The sequence below is a fragment of the Durio zibethinus genome, chromosome 9 (genome assembly GCF_047325235.1).
Source record: "Durio zibethinus cultivar Kanyao isolate XHJ-2024 chromosome 9, ASM4732523v1, whole genome shotgun sequence".
Classification (NCBI taxonomy): Eukaryota; Viridiplantae; Streptophyta; class Magnoliopsida; order Malvales; family Malvaceae; genus Durio; species Durio zibethinus.
In genome coordinates this window covers 6,919,882-6,933,283 of record NC_143170.1, presented here as the reverse complement: position 1 = coordinate 6,933,283, position 13,402 = coordinate 6,919,882, and the positions used below count along the sequence as shown (strand labels likewise).

The following is a 13,402-nucleotide window of genomic DNA, read 5'->3' as shown; positions in this document are numbered from 1 at the left end:
AAAATTGCAATAATTTTTTATTGTTCTATTTTTTGCAATCAATACTACAATAATGCAGTTTCATATTAATATAAATATAAACATATAGTGGCAGATTATATGATTACCTCCAAAATTATTCCTGTAAAATTTTAGGTTATTATTTTTAAACAAAAAAAAAAAAGGTTATGGAAAACATTGTTCCTGCTTTAATTGAATGATAGAGTTTGAAAGCATGCTTTACTGGTATGCAGAGGTTAATAAGTATACTTCTTTGTTTGTTGGTTTTTTTTTTTTTTTAAGAGATAAGTTTTCTTCCTTCCAGGTGTAAACAAGCTGATCTTTTTAATGTACAGTGAATTTGTCCATAATATGACATTGTGGTCCATACTGAATATTTAATGAAAACAAAAATCCAAAACCAACCTAAATAGGTTTTGGACGGGCAGGCTCTTAGGCACTTTCGTTCAAACAGTCAATAGTTGCAGCTCTCTCTCTTTCTTTCTCTCTCTCTCTTAATTCTTTGAGTGAATACGAAAAAGCTAGTCAAAGAATATCCTAGCTTTTTTACTAGCTTTAGATTGTTGCTTTATGAAGAAACCTGTAGACGCCAAAGCAGGAAAATGCACGCCCCTGTTGCAATCAACGCGGTTACAAACATTACGTAATGCTTTTTAAAATCAGTCCATAAAGCCATCGCATGCGAGCTGCGAATCATGACAATCTACACAATAATTTTTTTTTTTTAAATGTGGTTAAGGGCTCCGTTTCCACGCCTGCGGTTCCTATCATCTACAGCTTTTCTCTTCAATCATGGAGCCAAGACTTCTTGTTCAACACTGTCGCCTTAGCCGCTACATGATAACTCTAATTTACTATCTGAATATTTTAGCATTTCAATTCCAAATTCCAGATGTATAATTCGAATTTATGTGTTGAGAAACATAAATAATGATATTATTATATGCATATTATAAAAAATATTGATATCAAATTGGAATCCATATTTTTCAAAGTCTTTAATATTATCTTAAGGAAAGACACAAAAGTACAAATATTATACCCTTTATCATGTATCGTGTGATGTCAGCCGCCAAAAGTATACGAATTTTCCAGTTTACTTATATCAAGGCTTGATCATAAAAGAATTTACAAATTCTCCATGAAAGTTCCTAAGAAAACAATAAAAGCTCTAATTTAATTTACTAAAGCTTACTTAGACTCGTTTATTAAATAAAAATATTAAATCAGATTCCATTTCCAAATTTGTGCGTTGGTTCTTTAACAACTAAATAGCATTGGGAGTTAATGACTTTTAAAAACTCAACGTCTTGGACATAAGCATTCACAAACTCATATGCCTTTTGGAATCACTAAATTTTTTGTTAACATTGCTATACTTGAGTGATGACGTCAGCTAATTTTACATAGTCTGTCATCCGTAAAGCATAAAATATAAAATCAGATCATAGAAATGACCTATTCACTGCTTAATTCTATTTACCTTCTCCAATTGCTTGTTGCTTCCCCTATTTTTTTTTCCTTCTCGTATGTCTTCCTGACAAACTATCTTCGACGCCCCTGATTTTTCTTTCTATGACAGTTTGCACATACTTTTTTTTTTTTTTTAATTTTCTCAAATGTTAATTCTACGCTCATCAATGGTTAGATTTTCATTATTAAGTAAAAAATAAATCAATAGAGAAGTAAAATAAGAATTTAGACCTTAGAATGCCCTTTCTCTTATTATTTTTTTTTCTCTTATATACAGAAAAAGAAGTCCCAAGAAAATTCTTCAACTGGGAGGTCAACCTCCACTCAAAGGTTTCACAAAGCAGTACGTGACTCCTTTCCGCATGTCCGTTTCCTTCGCACTACAGGATTCTGGTCGGATCCAGCGTTCCGCGGATCGATCTTCATCAGCCCAAACAAAGCTAGTCTAAAACTACCTAAAAACCGAACCAAAATCAGTTACAAACCCTCTGATTCGCTCGGTGCAACTGCCGAAGCCACGGCGTGTCTTGATTCCCACGATAATCGTCGCGTCCCGCGTTCTGGCAATCCATCCGCTCCGATTTGATAATCTCGTTCCCACTCCCACCAGGCTGCTGCAGCTGTAATTGTGTTACATCCTCTACCGTTACACCTTCCCATTCTTTCCTTGTGCGCTTCACCCCTCCTCCAATTGGCACACCGAACAACCTCGGGCTTGTTTCTTCCTCAACCGCTTCTTCTCCTATGTCCGAGAACCGCTTTACTGGCAACAAGTCTAACGGTTTCGTCGCCGGAAAACTGCTCTCCGGTAGAGAATTCGCATAATTCGACATTAAAGTGAATATATTATTGCACAAGCTCTTCATCTCCGCTAATTGTTTGTTAAGCTGCATGTTCTCTTTCCTCAATTTCTCGTTTTCTTCCATGAGCTCGGCCGTAACGGTTCCTGTTTGGCCCGCTCTCGAAGGCGATGAGGCCGATGAAATGACCGGATATTGCTCGTCTGCGGAATTCGACGGAGATATAATCGGTTTTGCGATTGGAATCGCCGCCACTTTCGCCGGTGCCAACGCAACAGCCGTCGCTGTTGGCGACGACATCTTTCGACGCTGGATTTCGCATAGAAGCCGCTTTTCACCACGTCGGAAACAATCGTTCGAGAATTCCCATCGATCAGGTACCACTTTTCTAAATCCCTAAAATAATTAATAAAACAACAAGAAAATCAACATAAATAAAGAAAATTTGCACGCTTAGAACTTAGAAGGAACATATTAAATTAGAGAAATTGTGTTTTTTTTTGGGTGGCGGGGGGGGGGGGGGTTATTTTGCTTACGTAAGTATTGAGTTGACGAACGAAACTAGAGAAATTGTTATGCTTGAAATATTTAGGAAGCAAATCACGAGCGAAAACGGCAGCGTTCCAAACGATGAAAGTAGATCCATCGTCGTTCCATGAAATGACATCGTCAATTGTTTGATCATCTACCAATTGATAAGTTTTAGTCAAAAACGGTGTGGGGACAGACCTCTGCGATTCTCCTCCAGTCGTCGTCGCCTCTCCGTTTTGCTCCACTGGAGGCGGAGCCATGAACGAAACAAAATTTTTTTCCTTTTTTTTTTGAACTTGGGGAGAGAGAGAGGGGGAGAGGAGGTGGTTGTTAATTCTAGAAGGTTCAGCTTTTTACGGTATGAGGAAACTGATAAGGGAAGGGGAAGAGACAGAGAGGCAAAGGAACGAAAACAAAGGCAAAGTGAGACTGAAAAGAAGAAGAGAGGAAAGAACGAGAAGCTGCGTTACGTCTCGTCGAGAAACTTCCTGTTGGGTATTCTTCTTTATACGTGGCAGCGCATGAGTGGGTACCACATTTTTCTTGGTTTTGTCTTCAGAATTTTACTGTTTTGATCGGTACAATCTCATTTGTTTTGTCCTTAATTTGATTTGACAGATAATTTTATGAAATTTACTGAAATTCCCGATATTGGAATTACCGGTTGATTCCTAAGGTCCGCAGCTGTCGGTATTGAGTAAGTAGTAATAAGAATCCAAGAGACAAACAAGGTGGGAAAAAAAAGCTATCTGTCTTCATTACAAGTGGTTTTAGCAAGTACCAACAATGCCCAACCAAATAAACCTTGTTCAAGAAGTTGTCTTTTTAATTAGATTGTATCGAAGCAAAGCTACAGCTACGACAGCCCTCTAAGGCAATAAAAATCATATATATGCTGCCATGCCACCTCCTCCACTTCCTTTGTTATTTTCTTATTGTTGGGGACAAATCTATCCCTAACAACCACCAAATCCCATCTCTCCATTGTCAACAGGTTCTTAATTAAAAAGTAAAAAAAAATATGGTTTCATTGCTGATTAATTAAAAAGATTGTTGAATTCGATCTTTGTATCCTATTCTGTTGCTTTCCCTTTATTAATTACTACTACTGTTTTATTTGCACAAAATATTGACATTGAGAACAATAAATTTATATATATCATTTATAGTCTATATATAAATATGTAAATCTTAAAAGTATTAATAATGCCCAATTTAAATATTTTTATAAATTTTTATATAAAAGTATAAATTTCAAAAGTATTAATAGTGATCAATTTAAATATTTTTATAAAATTTTAAATTAACAAATTTATTTTTAAATATATAATTTTAATTAATTAATTTAAATTTAATTTAAATAAATTAGAATTGAAAATAATATTTATGTAATATTAAACTACTTAAAATTTTAAAATTTTAATTCTAAAAGTGTTAAAAGATTGACTAAAATATTCTTAATAAATATGTTTATAAATTTTAATTTAAATAAATTGTTTTTTCTTATTAGACTAAAAAAGTATTAAAAATGATTAACTAAAATATCCATAATAAAATTTTAATTTAAAAAATGTTAAAAGTGATTGGTTAAAATATCATTAGTAATTTTTTATAAATTTTAATTTAGATGATTTTTTAATTATTATACTATATTTTTTTATAAGTAATGATTTTTCACATCAAATGAAAATACAAATAGAATGAGATCAAAATTTAATGTGCATAGGAATAAAATAATTATATGAAATTTTTTTCTTTAGTTGTTGTAAAAATAATTGTATATGTGATTTATGTTGATAAATAAATTCATTTAAAATAATCATAATTAAGTCATTTAATCATTTTTTTTGTCTTTCAATTTTTTATTTTAATATATTAACTATATATGTATGTTAGTAATTTTATTATTTATATGTTTTATGAGTTAATCATTTTATCATTGATAACATAATTAAATATTTTTAGTCCTTTGAAATAATTCTTTCATATATTATTTTTACAGTTTAGTTTGACTTTTATAATTAATTTCTCTTTTATATTTTTTCTCTAAAATTTTATAATTGTTATTCCCATGAACAAAAATAATATCAAATCAAATGCAAATCAATTGTATCATCTCTACTAACAATTAGCACTATGTGATTTATTGAATACTTTAATTAGATTTTTTACTTAAAGAACTAGATGATTTAGGAGATGGTAAAGTTATCAGTAGTTCAAGATTGGGTTTCGCCAAATTGTCATAAGAATTGTTATCTTGATTGAAACAATAATAAATTTAATTTTCTTTTAACTTTTTATCTTATATATGCATATATATATATATACACGATTAATTTATATCTCAATATTATTTAATCCTTCTCAATTGTATTAAATTGCTTGCTTTTTTATTTTTCAAGTAATTGAACGACTTAACGTGAATTATTATAAGTAAAAAATTATTAAGTGAAGTAAAGTTAATTGTTTTTGGTGAATTTTTTCAAGATGTGATAAAATTCATTGAAACTATCTTATGAATGTGTTTATGCCAATGTTACATTCATTCATGAAAATTTATGTTGTTAATCCTGAAAATGAAATCATTATAAATTGTGTAGATATTACATACTAAGTTTGTTATTCTTAAAATTGAAATTTTCATAAGAAAACATAACAAGTACCAAGGTTAGAAATTTATTTTATTTTATTTTATTTTATTTTATTGTTCAAAATTATGTATTTTAATATTTTTATATAATAAAAATTTATGTATAATAAAATTTTTAAGTAAACAAAAATTTAAACTTTCAATTAATAGCACGTATAATTACATTCAATTGATGAAAATATCAATAGAAGATTATCCTAAGCAGAAGAATGGGACGAAAAATTGATTGATTATGTATAATTTCATCTTCTCCATACAACAAATAAGGTTAGTATTATATGATGTTTCAACGAAAAATATACGAATGTACTAATTTCAAATTTGTTTAGAATTAATATGAAACTTTTTTATGTAGAGAAATATTGTATACTCCTTCATTTTCTCCTTTATGTTAGTTGAAGAATATTCACTGTTTTATCAAAATTTTTAATGTTACCTTATTATATAATACTTACTCAAAAGAATTGAAATTCACCAAATTGATTTTTACCATTACATTTAATATAAAAATATTATTATAAATTATAATTTAACTAAACTTAAAAGTGATTTAAGGGTATTCATTAGCAAAATTTATTTAATAAATTTTTATTTAATTGTGCATTTAGTATTTCATTCATTTTGTTTTTAACTTTTTGTAATTTCAAATTAAATTTTAAACTTAGAATCAATGACCAACTAACTCGAGTCAAGTTTTATCATCTATTTTTATTTATAGTGTACTCAATTATTCACTTATACAACTGTGAAAATTTGACCCAATAATTGTTGCATGCTTCTTTTTGTTTAAAATATTAGATTCAAATCATCCTAAATCCAAATAAAAAAGAATATAATCAATTACTTATAATTGTAATTGTACTTTATAAATATTCTTAAACTTAATTAACTAATTTAACTACAAAGACAATAAAAAAAGACATTAAGATGAAAGGAAAATTTTAAATAAGGAACTTTTAAATTATTATGAAAAATAAATAAAAATATTGGATTTTAATTTGGTTACTATTTTAATTTAGATTTCGATTATGTTCGACATTTTGGGTTTTAAATAACTACTAAGGGTCTATTTGGGTAGATTGTGAGGTTAGTTTCAGTGAGATTTAAAATAATAGTAAAAGTAAGATTAATTATTGTAATAGTGAGATTACTTATTATAGCGAAGAAATTAAAATTAGTGGTATGATATATGTTTAGATACAAAAGTAGTGGTGATAGTGAGGTAAATTATAATACGAAGAGAAAATGACCATTATAGACATTAGATTAAAATTTGTATTTAATAAAAATTTTAAATTATTTAACATTTATAAAATTATTAAATAATTGAAATTTTATTAAATTATTTTTATGTCAAATAATAATTTTATTAAAAAAAATTAAAAATTAATAACAAAATTACATATCAAATAATATTTTTATTTTTATTATTATTTATGTAGTTATCTATTTTTAGTACAACTAATAACAAATTTTATTTATATAATAATATTATTTATTTATCATATTAAATTAAATATTAATAAAATTACTTTACAGTTTTTAAATAAAAAGTCATAATAGAAAAAAACAAATGTTAAGTTTTTTAGTAAATAGAAACACATTTCAAGACAATATAAGAATGAACAAAGTTTTTTGGGGGTAAAAAGGTCTAGTTGGACATCGATGGTTTAGTTAACCCTTAGCTCCCGATCCAAGTTAACTTCTTAGTACGATCAAAAGATCTAAATACAAAAAATGTGATGTTATCCAAATTATATTTATAGTGGGATTGTGCTAAAAAGATAAGCTATTTGCATCTCACTGAAGGTCTACTAACATCCAAATCAATCCTAAGTTATTGCCTTTTTATAATCAATTAAAATTAAGTTAAGTTAGTTCTTTTTTATAATTATGTGTATTGTATTATTTTTAATTAAATTAAAATTTAAAATGAGTAAAAAAATTATTTATATTCAAGTTGAGTTATGAATTATTTCAAGTTTGAGTTGATTAATCCATGTAATTTTAGTAATACTTTTATTATATCAGTAATAAATTTCAAAATAGAATGAGAATATAACACAATGAAAATTTAAGTGCAAACGTAATGAAAATATTGATAATAATTATAGAAAAATCTTTATGTCCAAGTTTTGCAGAGATTAAAAAATATATCTTCTTTTGAGAATTTTGAAATTTATATTGCAAAAATTTTAATCTAGATTAACGAGTTTATAATTGTTCATTTCTTAATGAAGTTGTTGCTTTATGGGTTGAAAGAAACAATTCAAATATTTCTTTTGAAAGAGATATAATAGTTCATACTCATTTAAGAAGACAACATAAAGTTAAACATTATTGAGGTTGTTATGACCACTTGCAATCTTCTTTACTCTTTTTAAATGGAGTAGTTGATTGGCATCAAAAAATCAAAAAAATCATTTTAGATGATAGTAATAAGAACAAGTAACAATTAAAAAATATATCATTTTTTGTTTAGTAGAAAATTTTTTTTATAGAAAATATGAAGGTAATTATCATGAACTTAATATTTTCTAAAATTATTGCCTATTTAATTTTTATAAATTTTATTTAGTAAATTTGTTCTCATTACTTTTATCATATATATAACAAAATTTTTATTCAAAATTATATACTTAGAGATACAAACACAAAGCAAAGTTTATTACTTCCATTATGATAGAACACTTCAGAATTTTCAATATTTAATATGCAATTTTATTTTACTAATAAGTATGAAAACACATATTAATGATTCAATTAAATCATTAATAAAACTTATCTTAATATGTACTATTTTATCATGAACTAAAAATTTGAAGAATATTTTAGAAATGTTGACTTAATATATATTATATATTTATTTAATTTAATTTTAATACTTGCATTAGTACAAAAGTTATGTTTTAACTTATTACGACGTGTTAAATTACCGTTAGTAAATTGAAAACTTTTACTCATCCTTTTTAAGTTATTTGCACTTAGACTTTTTCTTTTTTCTTTTTTTACATCATCTACCAAGCATTGTAACATTTTTCTTTTTAGATATATATAAATTAATGATAACATAATAGTAGATAATATTAATTTAATAATTATTTATTGAAAATTTAAATATAATCAGTATAAGTTAATAGTAATCATTGATAACTTAGTAGAAAATTAGTAACAATTTAATAGTAAATGAATGATAATTTAGTAGATAATTTTCTAGTAAATCAGTAATAATATAATAATAAATGTATCATACCTTAATAATAAATTAATTATAATATAGTTGCAAATACATAACAATATAATACTAAATCAAGAATAATTTAACAAAAAATAAATGATCATTTAGTAGTTAATTATTGATAACTTAATAATAAATCAGGGATAACTTAATAGTACATTAATGATAATTTAATAATAAATTAGTTTCAATTTAATAGTAATTAATTGATAATAGTAAATTATAAATAACTTAATACTAAATCAATTATAAATTAGTAGTAAATGATTGAAAACTTAGTATTTACTCATTAAAACTTAAAAATAATTCAATATAACTTAGTAGCAAATCATTGATAATGTCATAACATATAGATCCGTAAATCTATAGCTATACTTAACAAAAAGATAGAGTCACCATCAATCTTTTTCACTAGATGTGATTGGTCACCTAAGAAATTTATCTTTTTAAAGAGCTCTTAAGTTTGACTAAGGATCCCTAAAAGAATAGGATCAGGTTTATTAATTAGAATAGGGTTCAGGAATTCGGTTACATATGAGAAAGGTTATAGCACCTTCACATGCCCATCCAAATGATGGTACCATATTTTTTCAAATTTATCTTAAGGTCTTGAGTCTAATGGTTTTAAATTTGTATGTTAAATATTAGAAATAATTTATAAGATTCTTCCATCAATCTGGAATAATTTTTAAAAATATTTTCTCGCCTTAAGAGTATTCAAAGATCCCATTTGTTTCCTTGAAAAGGCTTCATCGTCGAAAAAATGTTTATTTATTTATTTATTTTTATAAAAAATATATCTAATTATTCCACCATATGGGCCAAATTAGAAATTTTTTTTTGAATTTCTAAATTTTTCATCAATTCGGCCTATTTAGAATTTTTTTTAAATTATTCTCCTTTTTTTGTTTTTTTATTGGATTTCTAAATTTTTCACCATTTTGGCTTATTAAAAAATTCTTTTTATTTCTTTCTTGCAAAGAAAATAATATGATAATTATTTTTATTGAAATTTCATCTAAATTATTTCACAATTTGAGACAAATTTAGAGAATATTTCTCACCTAGAGATTTCTTAGAAATTTACTACTTGAAATTTCTAACAATCTCATCCTTGAGTAATTATCAAATATTTTCAACCCAAATTTTTATTTGGAAAAGAATACAATTACTTGTATTGAAATTTCATTTAAATTATTCCACCATTTAGGTCAAATTTAAAGAAAATTTCTCACATAGAGATTTCTTTAAAAATTTACTATTTAAAATTTTTAAGAATCTCATCCTTGAGTAATTTGTATTTAATTCCAAAATTTTTTATAATTTTATGTTTTTTATAATTTTTTTGTTTGAAAATAAATATTAATTATTGTTATTGAAATTTTATCTAAATTATCCACAATTTAGGATAAATTTAGACAAAATTTCTCACATTGGAATTTTATAAAAATTTACCATTCGAAATTTTTATAAATTCCATCATTGGATAATTAGTATTTATTCTCAAAATTTATTTTATTTTTTACCTTTTTTATTTTTATTTTTTAAAAATTTAATCATGTAAAAATACTCAAATAAATAAATAAATAAATAAATAAAATGAAAAAAAATCCAAAACAAAGGCGGCTCGACTCTAATGGCTATAGTGCGACTCGGCTACAAGAAGAAAAGCTGGAATGGCTTAAAAAGTGGCTTCGCTTGGCTCAGCTTGAGACAAAGACTGAAAAAAGTCGTCGAAATCTGGGAATTTACTAGATTTTTTTCAAAATTTTTTTTTTCAAATCCTAAAAAATCTTCGAAAAATTTTCTTAACTGTTTTATCTAATTTTCACCTTTTTCCCTAATTTTTTGTGTGTTAGTGTGATCTATATGCTCATGTATTTATAGGGTTTTGAATTTGAGAACTCTAATTCAGAAAGGAATCTCAATATCCTTTGAATTTCAAACTTAAACCCAACTCCAACTTTACAAACCAATTCCAACAATTTCACACAAACTCAACTACCTTTTCTTTTCATTTTTTTTTTGTTTTTTTAATAGCAAAAATCAAAAGTAGACCCCTGGACATATGGGGTGTCTACAGCTGTCCCTCTTTGCACATTTTTTATAAAACAAAAATTGTACAAAGATGTAGACAGACTCAATCAACTTGATACATTTTTTTTGTTTTTTTTTTTTGAAAAAGTAGACAAAGCTCATGTAAATAGAGGCTCAATGACTTTGAAAAATAAAATGCTCCTTTAAGCAGAGGCACCACAACTTTAAAAAGTAAAATGTTCATCTAAACAGAGGCACCATAACTTTGAAAAACTAAAATGCTTCTCTAAACAGAGGTAACACAACTTTGAAAAAATAAAAGGCTCTTTGACAATTATGTTCAAAGAAATCGTAGATTAGATCTGATAAATTATAATGGAAACTCAAAGATTCACAATTGAGTTTGAAGATTCACATTCAATAAATTTTGAGTTTCACACCTCAAATATTCTCATTTAAAACTCAAAGATTCTCATTTGAGTTCGAAGATTCACATTCAACAAATTTTGGGTTTCACACCTCAAAGATTCTTATTTGAATTTTAAAAATTCTTATTTAAGTTTGAAGATTCACATTCGATAAATTTTAAGTTTCACACCTCAAAGATTCTCATTTAAAACTCAAAGATTCTCATTTAAAAATGTCTTAAAGATTCTCATTTAAGACTCAAAGATTGAAAACTAAAAAATTCTCATTTAAAAATAAAATATTCAAAATTTTTTTTTCATATGAGCTTCAAACTTTCACTAGAGTCAAAATTTTGTATGTACTGAATGTCATGATCAATGATACAAATACAACAATCTAGATTTTCACAAGGTCATATTATTAACCATGATTCAAATGTTTACTGCATAATGCAAATGCATATCCAAACCAAAGTTTTAAACATTCTAAAAAAATAATGCAAACGTAATACATGTAATACGGATATCAAAGTCATGAAATTCTAATCAAAATGTGGTAATATGATCCTTAAGACTCCATCATTTCACGATTTTCTTCTTGTTTAGCTTCTCAACACTTTGGAACAAATTTTATTAACTGATCATCATTATTTTCATCACTTGATCACTATCTATAGGCTTCTTAGCACTAATAATTCTAGAACATGTTTCTTCCATTACCCCATATCATTTAATCACAACTCACAGGCCCCTTGTACTAGCCATATTAGAATAAATTTCATCCTCTGTCACTTGGTCATATCACCTTTTTAGGTTTTTGTACTTTCTTTATTTGTTAACCAACCCACCATCATATTCATCATTTGATCACACCATGTGTCATCTCAAATCATCCTTTTTAAGTTTTTACCATCTTTTCATTTTTCCCTTATCATATTGAATTTCTTTTCAAAAAAATGCAAGACTCTTTCATGATCATTATCATTTCAATTCTTGATAAACACAATGCAATCATACATTTTCTTGATTCATTCTGGGGGTGCAATAATAAAAGAGCACAATGTGAATTGAAAAAAAGATAATTAATAAAGAACGAGTTTGGTACAAATAAATAAGGAAAAAAATAAGTCGGATGCATGTAATTGGGATAAATAGAACAAATGGAGTAACAATATCCAAACAATGAATATTTAAAAAATTCTGAACATTAATCTAGGATTCTCTTTCAAAAACTCATTCCATTAGCTGCCAAAATCATTTTGAGCTCATCAAATTTACCTCAGCTTTGAGGGATCTTCAAATGTCTTTGACCTTCTATCCATGTGTCCAACTCTTAACTTAAAGATTTTTTTTACCCAAATTGTCCTTTTGGATTTTCAATCTGAGTCTTTCTTTTATCTTTTTTTCATTTTTTTATTTTTTCATTTTTTATTTTTTTATTTTTTTTATTTTTTTTTATTTTTTCATTTTCTCTTCTTTCATTCTTCATTTTTCATTTTTTTCATTCTTTTTTTATTTTTTCATTTTTCACTTTTTCTCATCTTTCATCCATTGTTGATATCTCTCACACATCAATCTCTATAGCAATATAGCATATGAGCATACCTTTGCCCAACATATGATCATTCAATTTGAGTATTCACACTTGATCCAAATAAGCTTTTTCAAGGTTGTAATGTAGGTCATGGTGATGGGTCATAAAAGAAATAGATAAAATAGGCTCAAAACATGTGTTTAAAGGGTTCAGAACCAAAAAAGATCCTTTATTATTTGATGTATCTTGGTATTTTACCCCATTCCACATTATTTCACTATTTTTCCTTTTTCATCGATCTCATTCTTCACAAAAAGATTCCCCTTACTTTGCTCTAAATCATGTATGGCATTTTTTTTTTCTTTTGCTTTTTTTTTTTTCATCTTTGAGACCTTTTGTAATCTTTTATCTCTTTGGTTTTTAAAAAATTATCCCTTCAGTGTGGAAAGTGATCCTTGGTCAGGGTTCTTTAGAAAAAAAATCATAATAGGCTTAAAGGGGTAGCAATGAATGGTTTTTCAAATGGTAAAAGAAATATGGCCATTTTTCCTCCCAAATGTGAATGCTTTTCTTGAAATTCATCTATGGAACAAAAATAGGTTCATGGATCTTTATAACAAATTGCACATCTTTAAGATATATCTATTTCACATCAACTTACTTTTTTTACTCAAATAATTTTCTCAGATCAATGTAAATGAGTTCTCAAAATTAGATCTCAGAATTATTGTT

At 26.5% G+C, this 13,402-nt stretch overlaps 1 protein-coding gene across 1 annotated transcript; it reads right to left on the bottom strand.

Moving 5' to 3' along the window:
* Positions 1-1,697: 1,697 nt before the first annotated feature.
* Positions 1,698-3,282, bottom strand: LOC111310161 (heat stress transcription factor B-2a-like). The gene is made up of 2 exons (XM_022909342.2): positions 2,810-3,282; positions 1,698-2,669 (listed from the first exon to the last, which is right to left on the bottom strand). Exons 1-2 carry the CDS (start codon positions 3,062-3,064, stop codon positions 1,947-1,949), a joined length of 978 nt encoding a protein of 325 aa, XP_022765077.2. The 5' UTR covers positions 3,065-3,282; the 3' UTR covers positions 1,698-1,946.
* Between the last annotated feature and the right edge of the window lie 10,120 nt (positions 3,283-13,402).